Raw genomic sequence first — 25,309 nt, 5'->3', positions numbered from 1 at the left:
GGACGGTGTCATGCGTCTTTTGTACCCCCCCCTGGCTCCCCTTTCTTAGCTGGGCAGCGCACAGCAACAATCAGTCCCTCAGTCTCTTGTGTTCTTTTTAGATAGCCACCCGAAGGCTACAGAAGTGTATAATGGTTTCTATTAAAGCAGAGAGAGGGACTGTACCATGCAGGGAAAGCGTCCTGCTAATTGAGTGTAGAAATAGACTGGTGTGTGCAGAAGTTGCTGAAAGAGACTATGATGATCTTAGGTATGGTGTGATGTAATGCTTTTATGATGATGCTCATGACGTCTCTTGAAGCCTCGGGTAGCATGTATTTTTGGATGTAATCTATTGTAAGTTCCTGAATGACATTTAATCAAACTTGCAGATTTGTTATTTTCCACAATGTATTAATTGTATTTTGCAATAAATTCTGATATTAGTAATGAACAGCAGCTGTTCAGGGTTTAGTGCCAAGGTTTCCCTCAGAGATGATACATGATAGAGCGTATCAATGGGGGGCATTTTGCTTTTGGAGGCGGTGCTGTAAGTTTCTGTTTTAGGCCCTCTCCGTAGCACCCTCTAGCACTCATCAGTTTCCTTTCTCTTCTTTTGTATCAGAACCATCTGCCCCAACCCCAAATTCAATAATGTTGCCATGGGTCTAACCTTCACTTTTTATTCTTTGGGTAGTCTTGTCTTAGAACAAGATGTAAGACTGGTAGTACCTACCACCCATGTGCATTCTGGTTTCAGCTGCTACAGTACAGTCTCTTTCAATTCCCCAGACTTGCCTTCGGACTCAATGCTGCATCATTCAACAAAATGTTTCTTGTGGTCTGATCCTCAAAGTACCATGTCTGTTGTGTATGCCTGTCCTCCCTCAGAGGAATAGTGGAACGCTTAGCCTGAGCAGGCGGATTGGGGATGCTGCAGGGTTTCAGTTTTTGAGTGGGGCTCCTTAGCTCTGCCCCCACGGAACTATGCCAGCGTGTGGTGCCTCAAACATTTTAATGTTCACTGTAACATATTGGAATGTTCATTCAAATCGTTTAACTGAAATTAACACGTTCACTTCGAACAGAAGCCTTGTGGAACTCACCTCAGCAGTGTTGAATAAGAGCAGTGGTTTCTAGATGAAGACGCCACACAGTCTCAACATTTAAACTGAGAGATGGTCTGTCAACACAGGCACCAGGGCGTATTAACACTGGCCGAGGAGGAAAGACACCGGATCCCAGTGTTTGCAGCATGTGGCGATGAATGTGTGTTGATGATAGATTCAGAGGCCGTTAAACTGGCCTCTTCAAACCAGACTCCCGACCGTTAACTCTTGAATACTCTCTCTGGTGCCAGGGTTATCAATTCTATCGTTAGGCATTAAGGGAAGGTTACGGGAGTGTTAGGAAAAGCACACTAAACTGATCTCCTGCTCGCTTGCCCCAGCTTCCTTCCGCTACAATCCTCCCATTGACGGCTATTTCCAGCTGACCCTGGGGGACATGCAGGCACAGATAATGTATGTACACACAGCAGTGTAGTAGGAAAGCAGTGGCGGTTGCCATTGCGAGCTATTCATAAGTGCCTTTGACCGCTGTGATTTTCAGTAGCCAGTCTCTTGTTCCTGGCAAAGGGAGGCTCTGATTAGACATGCACACACAGGCCACCAGCAGGGCTGACATTAAGTTAGCATTTAGCTCACCCACTCCTGCTGGGGACATTAATTGGGAATTGAACATGTATAATTTACCCCAATAGGTTTTTGTCGATCATTTTATCAAACAAATTGACCAAATGCCCAAAAAGAGAACCATACACATGCAAAGGCTTGTATAGGCGTACACACTGAGACTGTATGCACAGTTTTAAAAGGAGGACAAAGTGAAGATTACCGTTAGAATATGCTCATGACCTGATTATCGAAGGAGGACTCTTACGCTTGTGTGTCTAGACAATCAGAAAGGCTGGGATCTCCCAGTGCTGTTGGAGGCCTGCCAGATATCTGCAGTATAGGCCTATACGTGTCTACAGAGACACACTGAGGCAGGTTAGTTTACATTGAATATGGGTCTTAGAGGACGATCACACTTTGCCCAGCTGGTGTTCTATTGTCAGCTGCTGAAGTGCATTAAGCATCTTGTCTATGATTGATTAACAATAATGAGATAAAGGTGTGTGTGTGTGTGTGTGTGCCTTCATCCTATTGTTTGCGTTCTCCTTGAGGTGACGGTGAACCCCTGCCCTTGGTGGTGTGTGTATGTATAATATTTCATGACCTCAGTGTGTGTGTGTGTGTTCTCTTTGTTCCCTGTAGCTGTGTTGCTCATCGGTGAGTCTTGTAGAGAATGTTATGAGTTATGTGGGATGCAGTTTGATAAGATGGGGTGGCTGTTTGGGAAGATATCGAAACCATCACTGTCCAAGGGACATTTTAAAAGCTAGAACTTAGTGGGGAAAAGTATTTAGTCAGCCACCAATTGTGCAAGTTCTCCCACTTAAAAAGATGAGAGAGGCCTGTAATTTTCATCATAGGTACACGTCAACTATGACAGACAAATTTAAAAATAAAATCCAGAAAATCACATTGTAGGATTTGTAATGAATTTATTTGCAAATTATGGTGGAAAATAAGTATTTGGTCACCTACAAACAAGCAAGATTTCTGGCTCTCTGCACCAGGCTGGGAAGACTGAATCTGCAATAGGTATGCAGCTTGGTTTGAAGAAATCAACTGTGGGAGCAATTATTAGGAAATGGAAGACATACAAGACCACTGATAATCTCCCTCGATCTGGGGCTCCACGCAAGATCTCACCCCGTGGGGTCAAAAATGATCACAAGAACGGTGAGCAAAAATCCCAGAACCACACGGGGGGACCTAGTGAATGACCTGCAGAGAGCTGGGACCAATGTATCAAAGCCTACCATCAGTAACACACTACGCCGCCAGGGACTCAAATCCTGCAGTGCCAGACGTGTCCCCCTGCTTAAGCCAGTACATGTCCAGGCCCGTCTGAAGTTTGCTAGAGTGCATTTGGATGATCCAGAAGAGGATTGGGAGAATGTCATATGGTCAGATGAAACCAAAATATAACTTTTTGGTAAAAACTCAACTCGTCGTGTTTGGAGGACAAAAAATGCTGAGTTGCATCCAAAGAACACCATACCTACTGTGAAGCATGGGGGTGGAAACATCATGCTTTGGGGGCTGTTTTTCTGCAAAGGGACCAGGACGACTGATCCGTGTAAAGGAAAGAATGAATGGGGCCATGTATCGTGAGATTTTGAGTGAAAACCTCCTTCCATCAGCAAGGGCATTGAAGATGAAACGTGGCTGGGTCTTTCAGCATGACAATGATCCCAAACACACCGCCCGGGCAACGAAGGAGTGGCTTCGTAAGAAGCATTTCAAGGTCCTGGAGTGGCCTAGCCAGTCTCCAGGTCTCAACCCCATAGAAAATCTTTGGAGGGAGTTGAAAGTCCGTGTTGCCCAGCGACAGCCCCAAAACATCACTGCTCTAGAGGAGATCTGCATGGAGGAATGGGCCAAAATACCAGCAACAGTGTGTGAAAACCTTGTGAAGACTTACAGAAAACGTTTGACCTGTGTCATTGCCAACAAAGGGTATATAACAAAGTATTGAGAAACTTTTGTTATTGACCAAATACTTATTTTCCACCATAATTTGCAAATAAATTCATTAAAAATCCTACAATGTGATTTTCTGGAATTTTTTTCTCATTTTGTCTGTCATAGTTGAAGTGTACCTATGATGAAAATTACAGGCCTCTCTCATCTTTTTAAGTGGGAAAACTTGCACAATTGGTGGCTGACTAAATACTTTTTTCCCCCACTGTATTTATCTTTCTAAACCTAAACTAAGGAGTAAAAACTAACTCTACATGACAGTAACAACAAATACGTCTGTACTCTTCCTCTCTTTATTGCTTCCCTAAATAACGAAGAGTCCTCCAGACTACATGGACAGGAAGTTGTTCCTCTCCTCTTGGGAGGTGGCGAGTGTCCTTAGGGTCATGTTGTGATGCAGCTGGTTGACCCTCCAGGGCAGGCCACAGACTCACTGCCTTGTCATCTTCTATCTGGGCTATAACTCACATCTTCTAGCCCAGGGTTCTTCAATTCCGGTCCTGGAGGGCCAAAACACTTCTGTTTTTTATTTCTACCTGGTAGTTAATTGCACTCACCTGGTGTCCCAGGTCTGAATTAGCCCCTGATTAGAAGGAGAGGATGAAAAACAGAGGTGTTTCGGCCCTCCAGGACCGGAATTGAAGAACCCTGTTCTAGCCGTTTAGCTACCGACAGCTTCTGATATACCACTCCAATGAACAAAGTATTATTGACACACTACCATCTGTGGAGAATAAGCTTGAGATGTTTTACGAACAGGGAATCCTAAAGCCATCCGTCTCTAATCAAGCATATGACTGCAAAGACAATCCAAAAATATTTCACCAAAGACAACTACAACATTGCAGGGTTGTCCAAAGTCAGTCAAAATATTGCCAATGCCAACATGTATCATTGGGCGTGGTTGTATATTCCGTACTACACAGGGTGATGTAGACGGGGCGAGGGCCGTAGACTAGAGCAGTGTAATCTCCCAGCTGGAGGAAAAAGAGCAGTGTTCCTCTGGCTGAGGGCTGGAGATTTATCACCACAACAGAGCAGAGCATGCCTGGGAAAAGCACAGTCAAGCCGTCTGGCTGTTCAGCAACCGCAGGAGTAGAACAGGACAGAACACAGGAAGGGGAGGTAGAGGGAGGAAGGCACCGATTGGACTTTACTTTACTTTTTCTAGTTGAGTTGTCGGGGCTATCGATGTGAGAGTCCCTGGTGTCAATCTGGAGTTTGATTTTGTGTTTGGTTTTCTTTTTGAAGGGTTGGTCAGGGCAGGGGTCTGATGTTAGTGTAGAGCTCTGTTATAGGCAGAGCAGCCTGGTGTGAGGTCTCGGTATTCTTGAACAGAGCGCCTCTGTTGGACTGAGCTTGAAATATAAATGTGTGAAACACGGTTGCTGTTGCTTTCACTTGCATCCAACACACACACACATCCACCTCATTCTAAATGTGACTGGTGTGTCACTTAATTAAGCTGATTGCCCTGTGCGCTGTGGCAGGGCTCTCCTCCCCCTCACTGCCACTATGTTGTCTGAGGAGGTCTGTCACAGTGTGTGTTTGTGTGTGCTGCTTGCGGTATGGATTATCTCCCCAGGGCTTTTCCCTCTCTCTTTCTCCTTCTCTCTCTTCCCCTCTGGCCTTGCTCAGCTGCTCAGGCCATCTGTGCGAACGCAAACAGAGAACAGAGGGGGAGAAGGAGAGTGCGAGGGTGGGGGAAGTTGAGGAAAAGGCTTGGAGAAAATGGGAGGTTTGGCAGGGGAATGAAGGAAGGCACAGTAACGTATTTAGTTTTAGAGGATGAGTAAGGGATGAGCGCAGAGAGAAAGGGGGTCTGTGTGGGGAGTGGTTCCAGGAAGCTGACCGCATAAAGACTGACTCTCTCCTCTATAAAGAAGGGGAGAAGCAGCATGTGGGAGAGGGAGGGGCTGAGTGGAAGTGGAGAGGCCTTCTGGAGTCCGAGCAGCGTACTGTCGTTCCAAGCTTTGCAGACTGTATCCCCACTCCGGTTCCCATGCTCCTCAAGCCAAGCCACTTCCTCTACCTCTGAGCTGGCCTCAGTGTTACTTCACTGTGGAGCCAAGTCTCCTGTCCTGTCGGACAACTAGGACTCTCTATGTTTCACTGTTATTAGGCCTCTGCTCCACACTGCAGGCCTTACCTCTCCACCCTCCCTGACAGCAAAGCATCTGTGTTTATGGTACGTCTCCAGCGTGACTGCCTACTAGTCAGTGCTTATGGCATTGTTGACATGCATGTCTTTTCCCCTCAGCGTGACCTTTACATCTCCATCGTAAGTGGAGGTTTGGTTCACCACATCTGAGTGGTGTGTGGTTACATAGCTTTGCTGTCTTGTCTGATGAACTAGAGCATGTTGTAGAGAGCGCGTTCTGACTCGGTTTGTTATGAGTAAGTGATTTTTGCGATTCCACTCGCTTGAGAGTTCAGTTGAAGGAAGGCTCGTCTTCCACACTAGTGAGTCTAATGCCTCTTCTGTATGTAGACCTAGCATATAAAGCACTCAAGTGTGTTCTCTGGCTTGTTAATGTTTTTTTTTAAAATTTTATGATTTGCTAGCTCTCTCTGTTTGCCTCGAGTTTGTACTTAGATTAGAATGTGTCTACATCGTTTTTGATGTTTGCTTCCCCAATAATATATTGTGTCACGTATCGTGTGTGAGTCCCCTCCAGGGTTGTTAAGCAATGAAGCTCTCTACAGAAGGGCACATTCTGTTCTGTCTGCTCCTAATCTGTTAGGATCATTGACCTTAAACACATTTGCTATACTTTCAAAACAATATTTCTGCATACACAGTATGTAGCGTTTGTCTGTATATCTGTGTCTGTAGGGAAGTCTTCATCTGATCCCTCTGTGCCCTGTCTGCTGATATGAAGGCTGTGTCATTCATGTCCAGTCTTGTCACAGCCTGACAATACTCTCCTCTTCTCTTTGCCAGATCAGACTCCACCATCGCCTGAGTGCACTCACCATCTTCAGTCTCAAGCTCTCCAGCCCTCCTCTGCAGAGACGGACAGCCAGGACTGAGGGGAGATGAAACCAGATGGGGTTGCCACGGCAGCGATGGAGCCAATGGAAGCACTGGAAGCTGATCCGGTAAACGAGCCCGTTGTGATGGGGGAGGAGCCTAACCAGGCGGTGCCAGCACCTCAGATGGAGGGAGTTGGCCAGCAGGGAGAGATGGGGCAGGGCGAGCCTCATCCAGAGCCAGCCCAGGAGGCCCCCACCAAGACGGGGAACAGCAAGTCTGCAGCAGACTCCAAAGCCAAGACCAAGGCCCCTGCTGCTAAGACGAAGCCTGGGACCACCGCCACAATTAAGACCACGACCGGACCAGGGTCTCGACCCAACACCGCCCAGAGCCGCCTGACCAATGGGGTTTCCAAGCCCCATGCCAACGGAGTAGCCAAGAAGACCACCACTGGGGCCCCAGAGAAGACCACGCCCAAGAGGCCCGTAGGCACAGCCGGCGCCCCCACCACTAAGACCACCACCAAAGTGGGTGAGAAGAAGCCTGCGGGCACCACCCGCCCCACCTCGGCTCCCGCTGCCACCAACGGGGTGAAGGCCACCACAGGAACAGCAGCAAAGAAGACACCTGCGGCGCCAACTAATGGTGTCAAAACCACCACCACCGCTGCTAAGAAGCCCACAGGTAGGCTAACATTTAGGACCAGTAGTTTTGAGTCACTGAAAGTTACATGAAGCCTTGCATTTGTCATCGGTTGCAAATTGTCTTCTGTACACAGCAAATGTAAATTTTCCCTGAGGCAAAGTATGACATTGTACTGTTTTGTATTGTGACGGTTGGCATACAGCCCCTCCAGATGGATTCAGTTCAAGATGTATGACACGCTGGAATGACTGCAACAAATATAGAAATCCATTGGCCTGGTTCCTCAGGAAATAAATGTTATGATATAAATCATTGGCTGCGTCTTTGAAATGAAATGATCTCACCCATGTCGTATATCTGGCTCTTTGTCCTTCTCTCTCCTTCACCTTCCCATATCTCATCTCCCCAGCTCCCCGGCCTGTCTCTGCAGATACCACTAAGCCCAGCACTGCCGCCGCTCCCAAGCCTGATAGGCCTCCTGTTTCCAAGACAACCAGGTAGGCCAACCATTGGTGTAGAGCTCGGAGCCCCTCCCCTGGGGAGAGGCTGTGGGAGTGTGTGGATAACATAGTAGGCAGTGGTACATAATTGGTCCTCACTTCAGACATCCTCCAGGCAAAAGCTGATTGTCTGTCTGTACCTAGCTGGGCAGCCTTTTGTTTGATGCCGATTTCAATTCACTACGCAGTACAGGTGCAACTACAACAGCAGTAATTAATTGTTCAATAAATTCAGCGTAACGCTCCAGTTGAGACTGAGAAGCCAGTTGCTTCATTTGGGGAATGTTACAGGCTGAAAGGGACTGGTTAAAACACTCTGGAGAAACGGGCACAATGTCCCTACACAGAGAGGGACTTTAAGAAGTCCTCAGAAGTAGGCCAGCAGTCACTCTGAGCCAGGCCTTGCAGCGCTGTTTTGGGTTTGCAAATCGCATCCAGAGATTACTCTGCACCCCTCAGAATAAATAACAACCAACTCTAGGAGACAGACTAGGCTGTTTTGGACCTCTGTTTGGCAGTGCGTACAATCAGGTCAGATTACCCCCTGACAGTACCTGAGTCACGCTGTGTGACCCCAGGGTGGAACTCCAGAGAGTCACGGGCTGCTGCGAGGTGGCTCAACGAGCCCTTTGTCTGTGAAGAGTGGAGGATGATCAGGGATGTCCTAAGGTGTTTGGCTGTCCTTTGAATAGGCCCTCACTCCCCCCGCCCAACCTCTTTCCCCTTTGTGTACCAAGGGAACTGTGGTCTCTTTCTTACTTTCATAGTTCCTTACTTACATAGCTCCCCCTCCAACAATCTTAACAGGATCTAGCGAGTACATACTAGTCAACAGATAGCGATTTTAGCATTTTTTTGTGAGTGCGACGATCTGTGGTAAAGTTAAACTATGAGGTAAGTGAGAACTTTATTCCATGCATTACAGAACAAAACAGTTCATTTTGCATTGTGCAACATATGGCTAAGGGAGATACCGTGGAGGCTGATGGGCGCAGAGAGCGTTGTGTACCCAGCCAGTCAGCCTGCGTGGGGGGGTGTAATAGACTGTGACAGGGCCATACATTTCAGCTTTAATTAGATTTATGCACCCTCTTTAATGCATGCCTGTATCAGATGAGTGTCTGAGTGCAGAGTGGATACGTTCTGGCATATCAGACCTAGCCTGTCTACCCTGGTCACTGAGACCACTGACTCACACACACACAACACCATTTATTCAACTTCACTCTCAGGAGATGTTTTGTTATCAGACCGAAAAGATGGGAAAGCAAATATAGTTGTTTTACGATCCTACAGCTACAAATGGCCTAAATCTAATTTGACTGAATCATATCATTATGGCTGTGATGATTATGGAATAATCAGTAGGCTAATTGTCATACAAATGGCTACTGTTATCATAATTGTGATTTTTATAAAACAAATGTTTTGAGCTTGTAATGCATTTTTGAAAATATCCTACGAGATGCGTAATGAATACAACAAAGCTTTGGTGACACTCCCATCTCTTTGACAAGAGCCATATGGAGAGTTTGGACATTGACGTTTATGCATTTTATGATGCATTTACATGACACTGCATTCCATGGCAGCCATAATAGCTCCCCATGGGCAATATTGACCAATAGCAGTTCACTGAACTTTCTGAATTTTAAACAATGCCATGTACAAGATTCCAAATTCTCGTCATGAATGGATAAATGGAATGCTCAAAGGCTTTAACATTCTAAAAGTTGGCCCAACTATAAATATATCACTCTGGTTTTGACCGCTTGGAACTTTTGGAAATGAAGTTTCTCTCCAACTGAGCTGTTTTGCTCGTAACATGATTAAGCTACCAACTTTACCCAATTCATGTAAAAATTAAAAACTGCTATTGGGTAAACTAGTGTACAAAACATTAGGAACACCTGTCCAGGTGAAAGCTATGATCCCTTATTGATATCACCTGATACATCCACTTCAATCAGTGTAGATGAAGGAGAGGAGACAGGTTAAAGAAGGATTTTGAGATGGTTGAGACATGGATTGTGTATGTGTGCCATTCAGAGGGTGAGTGGGCAAGACTATGGGAAGCATTGGAATCAACCTAGGCCAGCATCCCTGTGGAATGCTTTCGACACCTTGTAGTCCATGCCCCGACGAATTGTTCTGAGGGCAAAAGGGGGTGCAACTCAATATTAGGAAGGTGTTCCTGATGTTTTGTACACTCCGTGTATACTTGGAATATAAAGTTGAATCTCCTTTCACCTAAAAGGAAGGTATTAAGACGATATTTTTTGTTCCCGGATATTGCTCATAATTGTCGGTTACACAATTATACAATAATTATACCAGCCCTACGCGTCATGGCTATTTTGTTTTGTTTCCATTGACATTTAGCAAGTCCGAAATGTTTTTATTTTTTATTTTTTTTTATTTTTTTATTTTTTTGGTGTCACTGCTCTGACCCCATCCAAACACTAGATCCACTCTGCTGGTGACACATCTCAGATTTATTCTGAAATTCAATCTCAGACTTTCAGTCGGTGGCAGCTGAAAATATGGATTTTAGTTTCAGTGTGTGAAATGAATAGTCTGGAGCAGCCCATGATTTCTCTATTCCTCCACTCCCTTTACAAAAGCACTCCATTTAATACCGGTCACTACATCCTGGTTGGTTGGTGGGTGTAGTAGATGTGTGAACGCTATTTGGCCGTGATGTGAGTGTGACATTGTTTTTGCAGTACCAGTTCGGCTGTGTGATGAGGTGTGCACACATTTGCCCAAGCTAACACTGTTGTGCATGTAGGGCTGTGTTTGTACTCGCTGTGTGCCTGCCCGCTGTTTGATACTGATTGCCTGTATGACGTTAGCTATACAGCTTGTGACAGGAAACCTTTGCATCTGATTTAGTGTATGCTGAGAAAGAAGTCATTATGTGGTGTTGGACACAGTGTGTGTTGTGGGGGAAGGTATGTGTGTGTCAGTTTGTCGGCTTTTGAGTCATAGTTGAGATGATATCATGCAGCGCATATCATTGATCATTGGTTATGGGTGTTCTTGCATGCATATGCTAGTGTTGTGTTGTGTATATGCTGTGCAGGCCTGTATTGCTGGGAGGCTGTATATGTTAATCAGCATGCCTTATGTGTGCATGTAGTCAGAACAACAAAATGGCGATGACGATAGTTGCCCTGTTGCTGGCTCCTAGCCAACTTCACCAGTCTTATTTTAGTGTTCTTTTTTATTTATTTCCTCAATGTTTCTGGTATTATTTATTACTTCTATTTTTGACTTGACTCTTTTGTTGATATTGATTAAAACCTCAAGGATCGGACCCTTTTTTCAAATTTTCGCCTAAAATGTCATACCCAAAACTAACTGCCTGTAGCTCAGGACCTGAAGCAAGGATATGCATATTCTTGATATAATTTCAAAGGAAACTCTTTGAAGTTTGTGGAAATGTGAAATTAATGTAGGAGAATATAACCATTAGATCTGGTAAAAGATAAAACAAACAAAAAAAATGCATCGTCTTGTTGCATCGTCTTTGAAATGCAAGAGAAAGGCCAGACAGTGATGTAGGATTCTAGATTAAATGTAATGTTGTCCACCAGATGGCAGCAGTGTGTGTGCAAAGTTTCAGACTGATCCATTGAAGAATTACATCGCTACACAATATTTTGTATCAAGTCTGCCAGGAGTTTTCCCAAATGTGCCGAATTGGTTTTCAAGTACATAACTATAGAGAACATACAAAAATGCTATGGTAATACAACATTTAAGTTTGCACACCCCCAGGAATGTCATAAATGATGAATAATTAGCTTCCCTACAGAAAAGACACTAACCTTCACACATCTAGATGGCCGGGCGGGGTGGGTGTGGAGTAAGAGGTCAAACTGTAGAACCCAGTTCCTACATTTGAATATAAAAATTGATTTTTCAAACAAAAAGACACTACATTTTATCTCTGGGACCCTCAGGATGACAAATCAGAGCAAGATTACTGAATGTAAGTACATTATTTACCTTAAGAGTTGAATGTGCCAAACCAGTTGCCGTGATAAGTGTTTTATTGTTGTGCACTATCCTCAAATCATAGCATGGTTTTTTTTTTTTTTCTGTAATAGCTACTGTAAATTGGACACTGCAGTTAGATTAACAAGAATGTTAAGCTTTCTGCCCATATAAGACATGTCTATGTCCTGGAAAGTTGGCTGATGTTTACAACACCATTCTAGTCACATATGGCATTGAGCAACAACCGTCCCATAGAGGTTAATGTACCGCATTGTTGACGGATACCTGCTGTACACTATGTGACAAATAAAATGTGATTTGGTGGTATTTACCCAGTATGACTGTGAGGATGGGGGGAGGAGGAGGTGTAGTATGTTAGCTGAACATGTTGTACATGTCCACGTCCTGGCCTCACTTCTGCAGATGGCTTCAGTAGCGTGAACCACATAAAGGGCTGAGGAGGGTGGATGCTACACGGATGAATAAGGCATATGTCCTGTTGAGCACTGTCACTGCTAGGAGTGCATATGGACTGAGAGGGGACTGAACGCAGCGAGGTGGTGGGGGATCTAAAATAGAAAAAGGGAGATGTACCCCACGCACACTACACAGTACCCTGGACCTGGGCCCTAATGAACAGTGCAGTGTTGGGCCTATATTGAATGAGCGTCAGTGGTCGTCTATGAATTTACATTTTAGTCATTTAGCAGACGCTCATATCCAGAGCGACTTACAGTTAGTGAATACATATTATTTTTTATACTGGCCCCCCGTGGGAATCGAACCCACAACCTATCAACTGAGCTACATCCCTGCCGGCCATTCCCTCCCCTACCCTGGACGACGCTGGGCCAATTGTGCGCCGCCCATGAGTCTCCCGGTCGCGGCCGGCTGCGACAGAGCCTGGATTCGAACCAGGATCTCTAGTGGCACAGTTAGCACTGCGATGCAGTGCCTTAGACCACTGCGCCACTTTGGAGGAAGCCATGAAAGGCTAGGAGAAGAGGACAGGGGTGGTGGGTCTCTCTCCTCCCCAGTCCTAGTCATGCTGCACTGTCCAATAATAGAGCAGTAGGCTGCCAGTCATGTACAGTGTGATATAGCTGTGCCAGTCGTGTACAGTGTGATATAGCTGTGCCAGTCGTGTACAGTGTGATATAGCTGTGCCAGTCGTGTACAGTGTGATATAGCTGTGCCAGTCGTGTATAGTGTGATATAGCTGTGCCAGTCGTGTACAGTGTGATATAGCTGTGCCAGTCGTGTACAGTGTGATATAGCTGTGCCAGTCGTGTACAGTGTGATATAGCTATCTTTGCCAGTCATGTACAATATGAAGCAGCCCAGTTGTGCATGCTGTAAATCTCCTCCCCTGCTGGGCTGTGGGTATGACAGGCAGGCTAAGCAGACAACTCTGTGACGCAGTCTCCCATAGCCATGGTTTTATGGGAGGTGCAACCACAGACCTAATCACTTAAAGGATCTGATGGCAACGGGGTGTGTGTGTGTGTGTGTGTGTGTGTGTGTGTGTGTGTGTGAGCTCATGCTCTAGAAGTGTGATGGATGTTGCAGAGGGCTCTCTGGGAAAGCAGTGGTTTTATAGGCCTCTTCCTCACCACACTCGTACAGCCCTATTCTGTTCTACAGGGATGTGCATCGTCACCCACCCACCAGGCTCTACCTGCTCTTTATTCTCTCACTGGTTTCCTCTTTGTCCCTTTACTGCTAGGGGATGGAAACCATTTTACTGTTACTCGACACCTCAGTTGGTTGACTGGCCTTTTGATATCTTGTTATTTATTTTTAAACGTTATTTTCCTCAAGCAGAAACAACCAAGAAGCCAGCTATAGCTGGTTTATCAGGTTAAGGCGGCACCCTGTGTAATGTCTATCCTTTTGCTCAAAGCCCTTGAGTGCTGATGCGGCAGTATAAGGATCTCCCTAGCTCCAAGGCAACTAACTACCTGGTGAATTTCTCTTGGAAATGTCAAGGACTGATACCTTTTTGTTCCTGGGTTGGAGTGAGATTCCTGTGGTGTTCCCATATCTGCAGCCCTGTGTGGATGTCCTGGAGGTAGAATCCCCTCCTTTAACCAGGGTGAAGAGTCCCTCCCAGCCTTTCTGCTGAATTAAAACTATCTCTAATGTGCCAGTTGTCTCCCTGGGAGGAGGTCCATGGCCATGGTAGCTGGCTCTTTGCTGTTAGCTGGCTCTGCTGCAGGGGAGGCGCTAGCCTTGCTTACGCATCTCATTGACTTAATCGTAGCCCCACTTTGATTTGCCACAGGAAGGCACACCAGGCGACCTGATTTTTATGTTGATCACTACAAAGTTCCACATCGTTCCAGAATGCGTAATGAAACTAAAATGTTTTTTTTTTTTTACCTCGGGCGACTTTGGTGAACTTTAAGTGTCACTGCGCTCGTTTTTAAGCTTCAGTGCATTTCTAGGCTTTTACTCTACATTTGCTTTAACCCCAATTTGTGATGATTCTCCTAATGGCAAGGCCTTCAGCAAATTTGAGAAAAACAGTGCACAGCATTTTTCCTTCATTGTGGGCAAGTGCAAGCAATTGAGCTCTGATTAAGAGTCTAAAATTATCAACACTACCTCAGTCATTTGGGTGACCGTGATCTTAATTAGAGAATTTAAAAAAGCTTAAAACAATTCAAGCATCATTGCACTGTAATGCCTCAATGGAGTATTTTCATTGTGCCTACCTGCCAAGAAGCATGTATTAATTTTGTAACACTTCCTGCCTTTTTTAAATTGTTCGACCATGCCCCATTATTCTATAGCGGCCACACTGGCTCCTACAACAGTGAGAGGACCTCTTTGAGAAGCGACATTTGATATAAGTTGGTAGAGCATGGCGCTTGCAACGCCAGGGTTGTGGGTTCGTTTCCCACGGGGGGCCAGTATGAAAATATGAAAATATATGCATTCACTAACTGTAAGTCGCTCTGGATAAGAGCGTCTGCTAAATGACTAAAATGTAAATGTGATATAAGGTTAATGGTGTGTAATCGGATGAGCACTTCAGCGATTTTCCTTTCTCTCTCACTCCCTCTCTCCTACTGCCTTTGACGATGGCCTTCTAATCTCTCTTGCTTCCCTACCTAAATTGAGTCATCTTGTCATTTTGGATTAGCCATATTCCTTTCATCACACAGATGAAGATAAATATTCTGTCATAATCTCTCCTGCATTCTCTCTCCCAGCTGCGCTCTACCCTCTATTCACTTCGTCCTGTAATCTAATCTTTAATTCAATTTTTTCTGTCAGCACACGCTTTTACAAATCTTACTTATTATCTTTACTTTTATTTTTAGTATGTCCTCATTTACGTCTAGACCTGTCGGATTGGTACCGGAGGAAACCACAGTGAATGTCACATTCTGCTAGCTCGTAGTTAATCAGTTGAGGGTTCAGATAATTAAAACGCTATTCTTCTGGACTAGGTTATATCACGCATACTAATAGAGAAAATGTCCAGTTTTTGTGATCTAACTAAGGATGGAAACAATGGCCTTTTGTACCATGACCTAGGCTGTTAATGCTTTATAAGGAGCCTTATTCTAGTCTAGACGTCACCACACCAAACAATATCATTAACATGCACTTGTCTGCCAAGAGCTTGTAATCACTCTTATCATTACAGTAATAACAGGCTGTCTTTGTTTTGGTACAACAGGATCATCAGCTGTTTCCCTCCCTCCTCACAACTCTCTACCTATGACAACTCATACTGTACAAGGAAGGAAGCTGTGCGGTCACATTCTGACAGTCAATTTTGGACATTCTCAATGTTACTGCACGGTCTCCTCAAGTTGTAATCCATTGCTAGTGTCCAGTGGGCATTATGTTTAGGCTAGATGTTACCAGACAGGCAGTGTGTTTTTTCCATTAGGCCTGCACTTGGCAGGGTGTGCGTGGCACTCTGGACTTCCTTGCAGGGTAGAAACTGGCAGCGTTTGCACTTGTACAATGAATATGCTTTTAACTCCATCCATAGTTCCAACAGGGATTTGAATAAGTTATTTCTGTACTCTGTCTAAATTAAAGATGAACATGACCCCAGCGATTTTCCCTCTCCCCGCCGCTGATGCTAACTCTGTTCTTTATTTAGAGGCGGTGGTGCAGTGCAGCGTAGGCTAAGGAGATCTCACGACTGTGTCACTGGATGTCGGTTACTTTGCACTGGCCTGACGTGGAAGCTACTTGTCCAAGTGGGCTGCCAGGCAGTGTGCACATTACCCTTATGTCAGGAGAGGTGGGCCTGGATGTAGCACGGAGGAGGATGGAGATGGGGGTGGGCTCCATTATATATGTGTGGTGTGACTCATCTCCCAGACTGCACTGCTTCAGATGCCTCAGGGTGTTGTGACGATGTGGGGGTTGCTGTATTAGTGCCCTGTCAGGCACTGAAGAGATGAGGAGTGAATGGAAGTTGACTCCTCTCCCTCTTCTTCCTCTCATGTTCTTGTTGTGTTCTCTCCATCATCACTTGGTTTATGACCTCTCTCTAGTGTCTGGCAGGGCTGTAGAAGTGACTAACAGAATGACTTGTGAACACAGTCGACAGGGCCTCTTGCTCCCTGTCACAACCGCTCTGTGAATTTATGGCCCAGGGTTTACCAGCATGTGGAACTCGAGGGATATGGCGTTCTCTTGAAGATGCAAAAGAGTCTGTTTAAACATTGGTGTTAGTTTGTCACTTTATTTGTATTGATATATTTAGCACTAGCAGTCACGTCTCCATTTCAATATTTTATCACCTCTCCAGAAAATACTGCTCCACGGTGTCTGGTAGATGACCACAAAACTAATGTCCCCCCTGGTTTGAAAGCCGTGCTCAGTGATTCTGACCCCACCCGTCTCCTGTTCTCCCTCAGGCCTGCCACTGGTGCTCCAGGATCTCGCCCTGCCTCTGCTGCAGCCAGGCCAGCCACAGCCAGCACAGCCAAGAGCTCCACATCCACAGCCAAGCCTGGCGCCACCACGGCTAAAACCACCTCCACCACCCCCAGACCAGCCTCTGCCAAAGCCGGCTCTACAACACCCACTGCTGGACGGACCCCAACATCACAGCCCTCAAAAACCACAACTCCCATCAAGAAAGGTACGAGGGGGACATCAGTTGAAGTTCTAATTAGTAATTTTTAACAGCAACATTTTATTACTAGCATTACAAATTCTTCACCATTATTAAATATTAGATAATTTGTTCATCATAATACATGTTCCGTCCAACGCTTGTCCTTTTCATCTTCACAATCAGCTGCTTGTGTTATGCTCTTCCTCTAGATGTTACCAAATCAGCTGCTTGTGTTATGTTCTTCCTCTAGATGTTACCAAATCAGCTGATTGTTATGTTCTTCCTCTAGATGTTACCAAATCAGCTGATTGTGTTATGTTCTTCCTCCTAGATGTTACCAAATCAGCTGCTGCAGCCACCAAGAAGCCTGCAGCGGCTCCTCTCACTCGCGCCTCACCAGCCAAGACCACCAAACCTGAGACTCCCAAATCAGCCTCCACATCCAAGCCAGACTCCACCCCCAAGAAGCCGGCTGCCAGCAGCAAGGCCGCAGACACCAAGAAGACACCAAGCAAGCCCACGCCTTCAAAGGATGTCAGTGCTGGTCCCAAGACCCCTGGCACCAAGCCAGCAGGGAAGGCTTCCACCCCTAAGAAGACTGTGGGCAGCAACACCCCCATGGCAGTGAAGCGTGGCCCCAAGCCCACAACGGCGGCAGAGCCCGCAGGTGAGACGCAGGACGCCGCTGTGGCTGTGGCTGTCGCCATAGCTGCAGCTGCCTCGGCTGCTGTGGTTTCCATGGCAACATCGGAAGAAGCAGTGGTGGCTGCAGTCCCAGAGGAGAAGGAGACTGTGCCCCCTCAGGCCAGCCAGCCAGAGGAAGCCCCAGAGGAGAAGGAGACTGTGCCCCCTCAGGCCAGCCAGCCAGAGGAAGCCCCAGAGGAGAAGGAGACTGTGCCCCCTCAGGCCAGCCAGCCAGAGGAAGCCCCAGAGGAGAAGGAGACTGTGCCCCCTCAGGCCAGCCAGCCAGAGGAAGCCCCAGAGACCTTTATCCCTCAGCTGTCAGCTCAGCTGGACCTGGTCCACTTGGAAGAGCCAGCAGACACAGTGTCTCCTCTGGGCACCACAGTAATGTCCCCTCCATGCTCCCCCACCGAGCCCATGTCCCCAGTCAGGGAGCCCCAGAATGCCTCTGCTCTGCTGGACATGCACGTCCAGCCAGAACCCTGGTCCCAGAGCCAGTCTGCCATGGCGCCACAGAGCCCAATCCAGGAGGAGGTGAGCTTCCAGCCAGACCCCTGGGCCCAGAACCAGTCTGCCATGGCTCCTCAGAGCCCAGTCCAGGAGGAAGTGAGATTCCAGCCAGACCCCTGTGCCCAGAACCAGTCTGCCATGGCTCCACAGAGCCCAGTCCAGGAGGAAGTGAGATTCCAGACAGACCCCTGTGCCCAGAACCAGTCTGCCATGGCTCCACAGAGCCCGGTCCAGGAGGAGGTGAAATTCCAGACAGACCCCTGGGCTCAGAACCAGTCTGCCATAACTCCACAGAGCCCGGTCCAGGAGGAGGTGAGGTTCCAGCCAGATGAGCAGCAGGAGGACCTCCTCATTCCCTCCTCTACAGCACCTCCTGCATTCAGCATGATGTCTCAGCCCATGGATGACTTCACCTCAGAGTTCCGGGTCTCTCCCTCTCAGGACCAGGAGGAGGCAGTGGAGAAGGCGGATGAGGAGATCAACGAAGATGATGACGATGAGGAGGAGGAGGAGGAGGAGGAGGAAGAGGAGAGGACGGTGGGCAAGCCGACATCACTGTTTGACATGAGTAGCTCTCAGCCCTCAGAGGAGGCCAAGCCTTCAGGCTTCGGTGGTGCCACCGGTTGGCATGGGGAAGACCTCTTGTCAGGGATGGACTCTGAGGATGTGAGCAGCCGCCTGCAGGGGTCGTCAGAGATGAGCAACACCCAGCACACGGCCCTGCTGGAGGGAACCGAGAGCTCCGACGCCCTGGTAGACTCCAGCCTCAAGGGCTCCGAGGGAGAAGGGGCCTTTATGGGCTCCCCCAACGTGGAGACCCTGGCCAATGAAGATGAGGAGGAAGATGAGGAGGAAGATGAGGAGGAGGAGGAGGAGAAAGATGAGGAGGAGGAAGATGAGGAGGATAGGAAGATGTGCAAGCCGACGTCACTGTTTGACATGAGTAGCTCTCAGCCCTCAGAGGAGGCCAAGCCTGCAGGCTTCGGTGGTGCCACCGGTTGGCATGGGGAAGACCTCTTGTCAGGGATGTACTCTGAGGATGTGAGCAGCCGCCTGCAGGGGTCGTCAGAGATGAGCAACACCCAGCACACGGCCCTGCTGGAGGGAACCGAGAGCTCCGACGCCCTGGTAGACTCCAGCCTCAAGGGCTCCGAGGGAGAAGGGGCCTTTATGGGCTCCCCCAACGTGGAGACCCTGGCCAACGATGATGATGAGGAGCGAGTTGATGTTGATGATATGGACGTGAGCTCAGAGCGGGCAAAGGACCACCGGAAGGTGCGTCAGCAGGAGGATGAGGAGGATGATGAAGATGTGGAGATGCCCAGCGAAGGGGTGACTGAGAGTGGCCTGGAGAGCTGTGGGAACGCAGACGAGGACGACTACACAGAGGAGGACCGCTTGGATAACCTCAACCGCTCGCCCATCCCACCTTCCTCAGCCTGGGGTCAGACCAACCCCTTCACTGACCCCTGGGCCCAGCCCCCCCTCTCCTCCCCCCACACCGCCTCCAGCCCTCTGTCTGACCACGGGGCTGCCGACCCTGAGACGCCCACCCAGTCCTCTGCCCAGGCCTGGTTGGGTCTCAGTGCCCCCTCCCTGATGCCCCAGTCAGAGCAGCCCTCAGAGCCCCAGTCTGCCCCTGAGGAGATGGAGAGCTCCGCCCCAGTGGAGGCCTCTGCCCCCCCAGGGCCCCCTGCTGTGGGCATGTCTCAGTCCAGCACCCTGAGCGGCACGGCCCTGGCCGTCCACAGCAGCAGTGAAACCAGCACGCCCGAGGAGCTCCGCGACTACGACAGCAGCTCCGGGGTGGAGTCACGCTCTGACAAGCAGCAGACCCCCGTGCCCTCCAATGTGCAGCCCGACCTGGAGCAGGACTTGGGCATCCATCTGGAGCGAGGTGACGAGGAGGAGGAGGCTGAGACTCTCCCTGCTGATGAGGTCCTGGGAGCAGGCCCTCCTACTGCCCCCGCCTCTGCCCCCTCCTCCCCCTCCACCTCGGTAGACGAGGCCAGCGACATGGAGGGTGAGATGCAGATCAACGACCTAGATGTCCCCATCGCCATGGATGACAGCACTGAGTTCGACAGCCCACCGCCCTCCCGTATCCTGCCTGCCCTGGAAGAGGACGAAGAGGTGGTGGAGGCGCCGGCCGGAGAAGGAGAGGAGGACGGGGGTGGCGGCACGCCCCAGTCTGCCAACTCGGTGGCGTCTTACGGCTTCGACTGCACCATGTCCAACTCCAATGCCCACTCCACGGCCGAGAGCTGCGGCAAGAGCCCAGGCATCTTTTCCCTGGAGAACGAGGACCAGCTACCCGAGGAGGCCAAAGATCCCTCCCTCATCAAGGAGCTGACCCTGCCAGCAGCGGCCGCCCAGTCAGAGGACCTGCTGGGAGGCCCCGTAGACCTGCTGCCCCTGGGCCAGCCTGGGGACCAGCACCACTACATGCTGGAGGGGAAGATGGAGGCTGACGACCTGGAGGAGTCCAACACCCTGGAGGACGCCCTCCGCCTGGGGCCCCAGCATGCCGGGGAGGCCAGCGAGGGCCAGCCACCCTACTACTCTGCCATATGCGATAAGACTGATAACTTTCTGGCAGGTAACGTATAAGTCCCTCCCCCTGGAATGCACCTTCTCCCTCGCACCCCTCCCCCTTACTTGTTGTTGTTAGTTTTTCTCTCCAGTTGGGTTAGATGGTTTAGAAAAACAAGCAAATGATGGTAGGAGAAAAGAAAAGCAAGGGGAACGAAAAAGACTGTAGATCAGTGAAGCCTCCCTCTTTCATACTACTATTATGGTTATGAATGTATGGCACTCCTTTATGTACAATAGCTACTAGCTACCATTTTCTATTAGAATGTTCTTTTTAAGTAACACTGCATACTCCATAACCCCTGAGGGGGCATTGACTGACTGGTCCGTTGTGACAAAGCTCTTAAAAGAAAAGGAGACAAAACGAGAATGGACTCTACCTACATGTGTATTTATCCTACTGTTTTTACCAAACAAATGTCAATTATTTTTTTTGTACTTGTTTTGTTTGTTTTTTGTTGGAACCCAGTCCTCCCTACCCTATGTACACACACTCCAGTTTGTCCTGCACCATAGAGATAGTCCTACTCTCTCTTTTTTAAAAGTTTGTCTTCCTTTTTCAAGACTTTACCATTTTAGTATCGAATAAAGGCTAGATATTTAACATGGCTTTCCTCCCCTTACAGTTTTGTTGAGGTCGGTATGGGAGTGTTAGATTGAAGTTTGTCTAGTTGTAATTTGCGCTACAGGAAGTTTGCCTCTCCCTGCATAGATTATCATGGCAAGTAACGTTGTCATGTACAGTGTGTTTTGAGGCATCTGGTTTTAAGTGGTCATGCTTCATGCCTCTCTTAGTTGATCATTTGTGCTTCAGAACCAACTAACAACTATTTGTGGAAAAAACTCTGCATTCCTCTGCATTTAGAATGATGCTCACTGAAAACGATATTCTCACTGAAACGCTTTTAGTGGTATTGGAAATTTCAACTTGCATGTACTAACATTTAAATTGTATCTGATTAAACCATTATACACTAGGGATGTTCATAAATGAATGGTTCACACTAAGTAGGTTTTTCAAAATTCCATTAAACACCATTGCAAGGCACATTGTTCCTGTTTCTTGTTATTTCCCATTAGTGTAGCATGTCTCAATTGTTGTCTAGGTCAGTTTTATGTATTTAAATGACATTCCTATGATATCACTGTCCCCACCATGGTAATAACTTCCCATCAGGAAGTTACGTTTTATCTGTGGAATGGTGTTGATGCGCAATGGAATTTTGGTTAGGAGGCAATCCACCTGGTGTCCCATACCCTGTTTTCCAGCATGTATATGTTTCTCTCTGACTTCCATGGATTCAACACAGACCAACACCACATTTGTAAACATTCTTGGTAGGTGGTACTCTGCAAACAGACACCAGGGAAGACTCCTGCTCCTGGGTCCCTGTACTGTATGTCCTGAAGCTTTTACACCCACAGCTCCTCTTCCTCTGCGATGTGAAGCCTGCTCCAACCTGCCTGTATCTTCCCGAATGCTCCACTCACACAAACCTACTGGCATAACCCCACACCCACCTACCTGAATGCATCCTAAGAAGAAGCTGAAGCGGATGAGCGATCTCTGAATCCCTGTCCTGCCTGCTCCTGCTCAACCTTGACAAGGCAAACCCTTGGATCCCTGTGTTTGTTGGTACAGAAATCACAGCATCCCTTATTCCTCCTCTCCTACCTTCTGCACCATTATGGTCTTTCTAAAAAATGGTGGGATAGAATACTTTCAAAACAGTCCGGCGTATGTGGTGACCCTAAACATATGAAGAAGCTATATGGTTGGTCGATACAAGTTTTCAGAGTAGTTTATGATTTGGTTCTTAAGTAAAATGGTTAATCCCTTGTGTCCCTTTTTTTGTCAGGTCTTGCATGTTAATTCTCATGTTATCAAAATCTAGCAATTATGTGGTGATATTTCCCTGGGACATTATCAGATGTGTCAATTCACATTTGTATTAATGGTGGTTAAATGCCAGACTATAGAGGCAGGGGAGATGAATTGCTCCTAGTCATGCGATCTATATCCCTTATTAGGGATACATATAATTGTTCTGACATCTTGTGGGCAAAGACTTGAGCCAAAATGATTACTAACAATGTTGCACACCACTTTATTTCAGGGTATGAGTAGGTTGCAAGTGGATCTGAGTTACCTAAACTCTGATGCAATTACGTGAGATTTTATTCTGGGTTTCCGAGATTAGAATTATCAGACGAATTTGGGCAAGAGATTACATTTAAGATGTGATTGGCCACTGCTGTTACATCTGTTTCGATAATATCCCGTCCCGTGTCAGGAACTGTCTGAATTGTCATTGTATCACATTAAATGTATAGACTGTTGAAAAACGGCTCCACAATTTAACATCATCCTAGTTCAACCTCAGCTCAACGTAAGCTTCATAACCTTTTCTCCAAATTATTTGAGAGCAAACTCTAGACCTCATTTGACACTGATACTGAAAGTCAATATAGTTGATGGGTTATGTAATATGTATTAGATTAGGTCGTAGATGGTGGCAAGTACTCCAATCAGACATATGTAATGTTAATAATGAGAGTCATTGCATGTTCCAATAAGATGATTTAGGATGAGTCCAGGATGCATGCAAGCCTTTGTACTCGTGTTCTGCTACTCCGTTCGAGTTTACCCTCGGGGACATTTGAAGCCAGACCACAAAGATTCGATGTGACGGTCTGATCAGTAAGAATTTAATCTGTCCTCCCACACCACAAATGTATACCCCAAAATAACAGGATACAACAACTTTGGTTTATTCTGATATTTAGATGAGCAAATATATAACAGAATATTAGAAGATAACTGTGGTCAAATTTTTATTTATTTGTCCTTTTTCAACTGATTGAGACAGATGTTTCTGTTGTTTTGTTTGCTTTATCCCTTTGTGGAAAGATGTCAATCCCTCAGCACTTCCCTCTTATTTCGCTTTACGTCTTCCCTCCACTCCTTTTGATACTTCTCCTTGAATCCTCTGTCGCTGGCCCTGGATGCTGTCCTACCCCTCCTTTTTGGTGCATGCATCTCTAACGCACATCCCAAGTTATCTTGACTGTCTAGCAGGAGGGCTCAAGCGTGAAGAAGCGGAGACCGAAGAGTCACAACAGAGGCATAGAGAGCCACCCTTTGTCCTACGGAAGGAGGAGATACAGGATGAGCCAACCATGGGCCTACAGGAAGAGGACCACATCCAGCTTCCACCTCATCTCGTAGTGAACGGCCACTACCTCGCGGAGCAGCAGTGCAACCGGAGACCCACCGACACCTCCTCCAGGTCCCCCCAGTCTGCAGCTGTGGCCAACGGTCAGCTGTGCAGGCTGGAGCAGCACCAGAAGCACCTGAGAGAGTTGCAGCGGCAGGAGCAGGAGAGGCAGAAGAGGCAGTGGCTGGAGGAGGAGTGTCTGAGGCAGGTAAAGCAGATGCAGCTGGAGAGGCAGCGTCGGGAGCTCCTCCAGCTCCAACTGCAGCAGCAGCAGCAGGAGCACAGACACCGCCGCCAGGTGCTGCAGTGGCAGCTAGAGCTGGAGCAACAGCTCAAACAACAGCTCAGACAGCAGCAGAAACAGCAGCAGTTGAGGAGTCCGTCTGCAGTCATGCTCTCCCCGTCCTCCGGGCTCTGCACCATCTATGAGGCCATGGAAACCAGCGAGGATGAGGATGAGGGTGAGGAAAGGGAGCAGAACAGAGAGGGGGAAACGAGGATGGAGCAGGAGAAGTGGACATCCAAGCAGACCTGGCCAGAGTCACGCCAGCAGGGGCCGCGTCCTGTTCCTCCAATGGACCTGGACTGGAGCAAGAAGGTGGACATCGTCCAGCAGCTCATCAACCAAACCCTGCTGCTGTCCGGGGACAGGGTCTACCCCCCTCTGCTCCTGCTGCCTGTGGGGAGTGGGGGCACCCTGAGCCCCCTGGAGAGCAGCATGTGGCCCAACCTGCTGCTCCCGCTCAGTCCCCCCTCTGCCACTGTCACCTCTGTCAGCAGCTACTCCCCAGACAGCCAGGGCAGCTCCCCCCAGGGAGACTGGACCGTGGTGGAGCTGGAGACACAGCACTGAAAGCCAGGAAAGGAGGAGGACACACTACTCATCACTGTCATATCTATACACTGCATACTGTTTACACACGACACAAGTTTGCACTGCATCTCCACACTACAAATCCACGTCATTAACCAATATAACAGCGAGGTACACTGATTAAACCACACAATCTCACAAAAGAGCATGCTATACATTATAACCTCATATCTACAAAGAAATCCACATTCACTGTATTGTAAAACTAATCTTCAGAGAATGCAATATATTATTAATCTTCATCAGTGGAGAATTAAGAATGGCACATCCCCCATTGGTACCTCATCTAATATATTGTGATAATACACATAGGATACTATATATATATATATATATATATATATATATATATATATATATATATATATATGTATATAGTTTAACTCCTTTGTGTATTTCTTCAAACCGAAATCAAAATTGTATTAATAACTACACTATGAACCTTATTCTGAGAGATAGTTATGACAAATTGCACTTGTTGATCAATTTTAAATGTTACAGGTAAGTGGGACTAGATTAGACTTGGTTGTGTTAAGTTATCAGCTTCAAATCCTCAGAGAATATGTTTTGTATGTGG

At 47.4% G+C, this 25,309-nt stretch overlaps 1 protein-coding gene across 8 annotated transcripts in view; it reads left to right on the top strand.

Annotated features, from left to right (window-relative positions):
* Positions 1–21,688, top strand: part of LOC121551012 (mucin-17) — a 28,734-nt gene extending 7,046 nt beyond the window's left edge. For 4 of the 8 annotated variants that reach the window (XM_041863526.2, XM_041863527.2, XM_041863521.2 and 1 more), the window contains 4 exons: positions 6,577–7,293; positions 7,664–7,751; positions 16,652–16,878; positions 17,186–21,688. In XM_041863526.2, the coding sequence (XP_041719460.2) occupies positions 6,672–7,293; positions 7,664–7,751; positions 16,652–16,878; positions 17,186–20,658 (4,410 nt within the window). In that variant the 5' untranslated portion in view covers positions 6,577–6,671 and the 3' untranslated portion in view covers positions 20,659–21,688. The remainder of the gene's footprint in view (positions 1–6,576; positions 7,294–7,663; positions 7,752–16,651; positions 16,879–17,185) is intronic. The other 4 variants (XM_041863528.2, XM_041863524.2, XM_041863525.2 and 1 more) reach the window with 2 other exon arrangements.
* Positions 21,689–25,309: the final 3,621 nt, after the last annotated feature.

The sequence above is a fragment of the Coregonus clupeaformis genome, unplaced genomic scaffold, assembly GCF_020615455.1.
Source record: "Coregonus clupeaformis isolate EN_2021a unplaced genomic scaffold, ASM2061545v1 scaf0010, whole genome shotgun sequence".
NCBI classification, from domain to species: Eukaryota; Metazoa; Chordata; class Actinopteri; order Salmoniformes; family Salmonidae; genus Coregonus; species Coregonus clupeaformis.
This window is presented reverse-complemented; position numbering and strand designations above follow the sequence as displayed.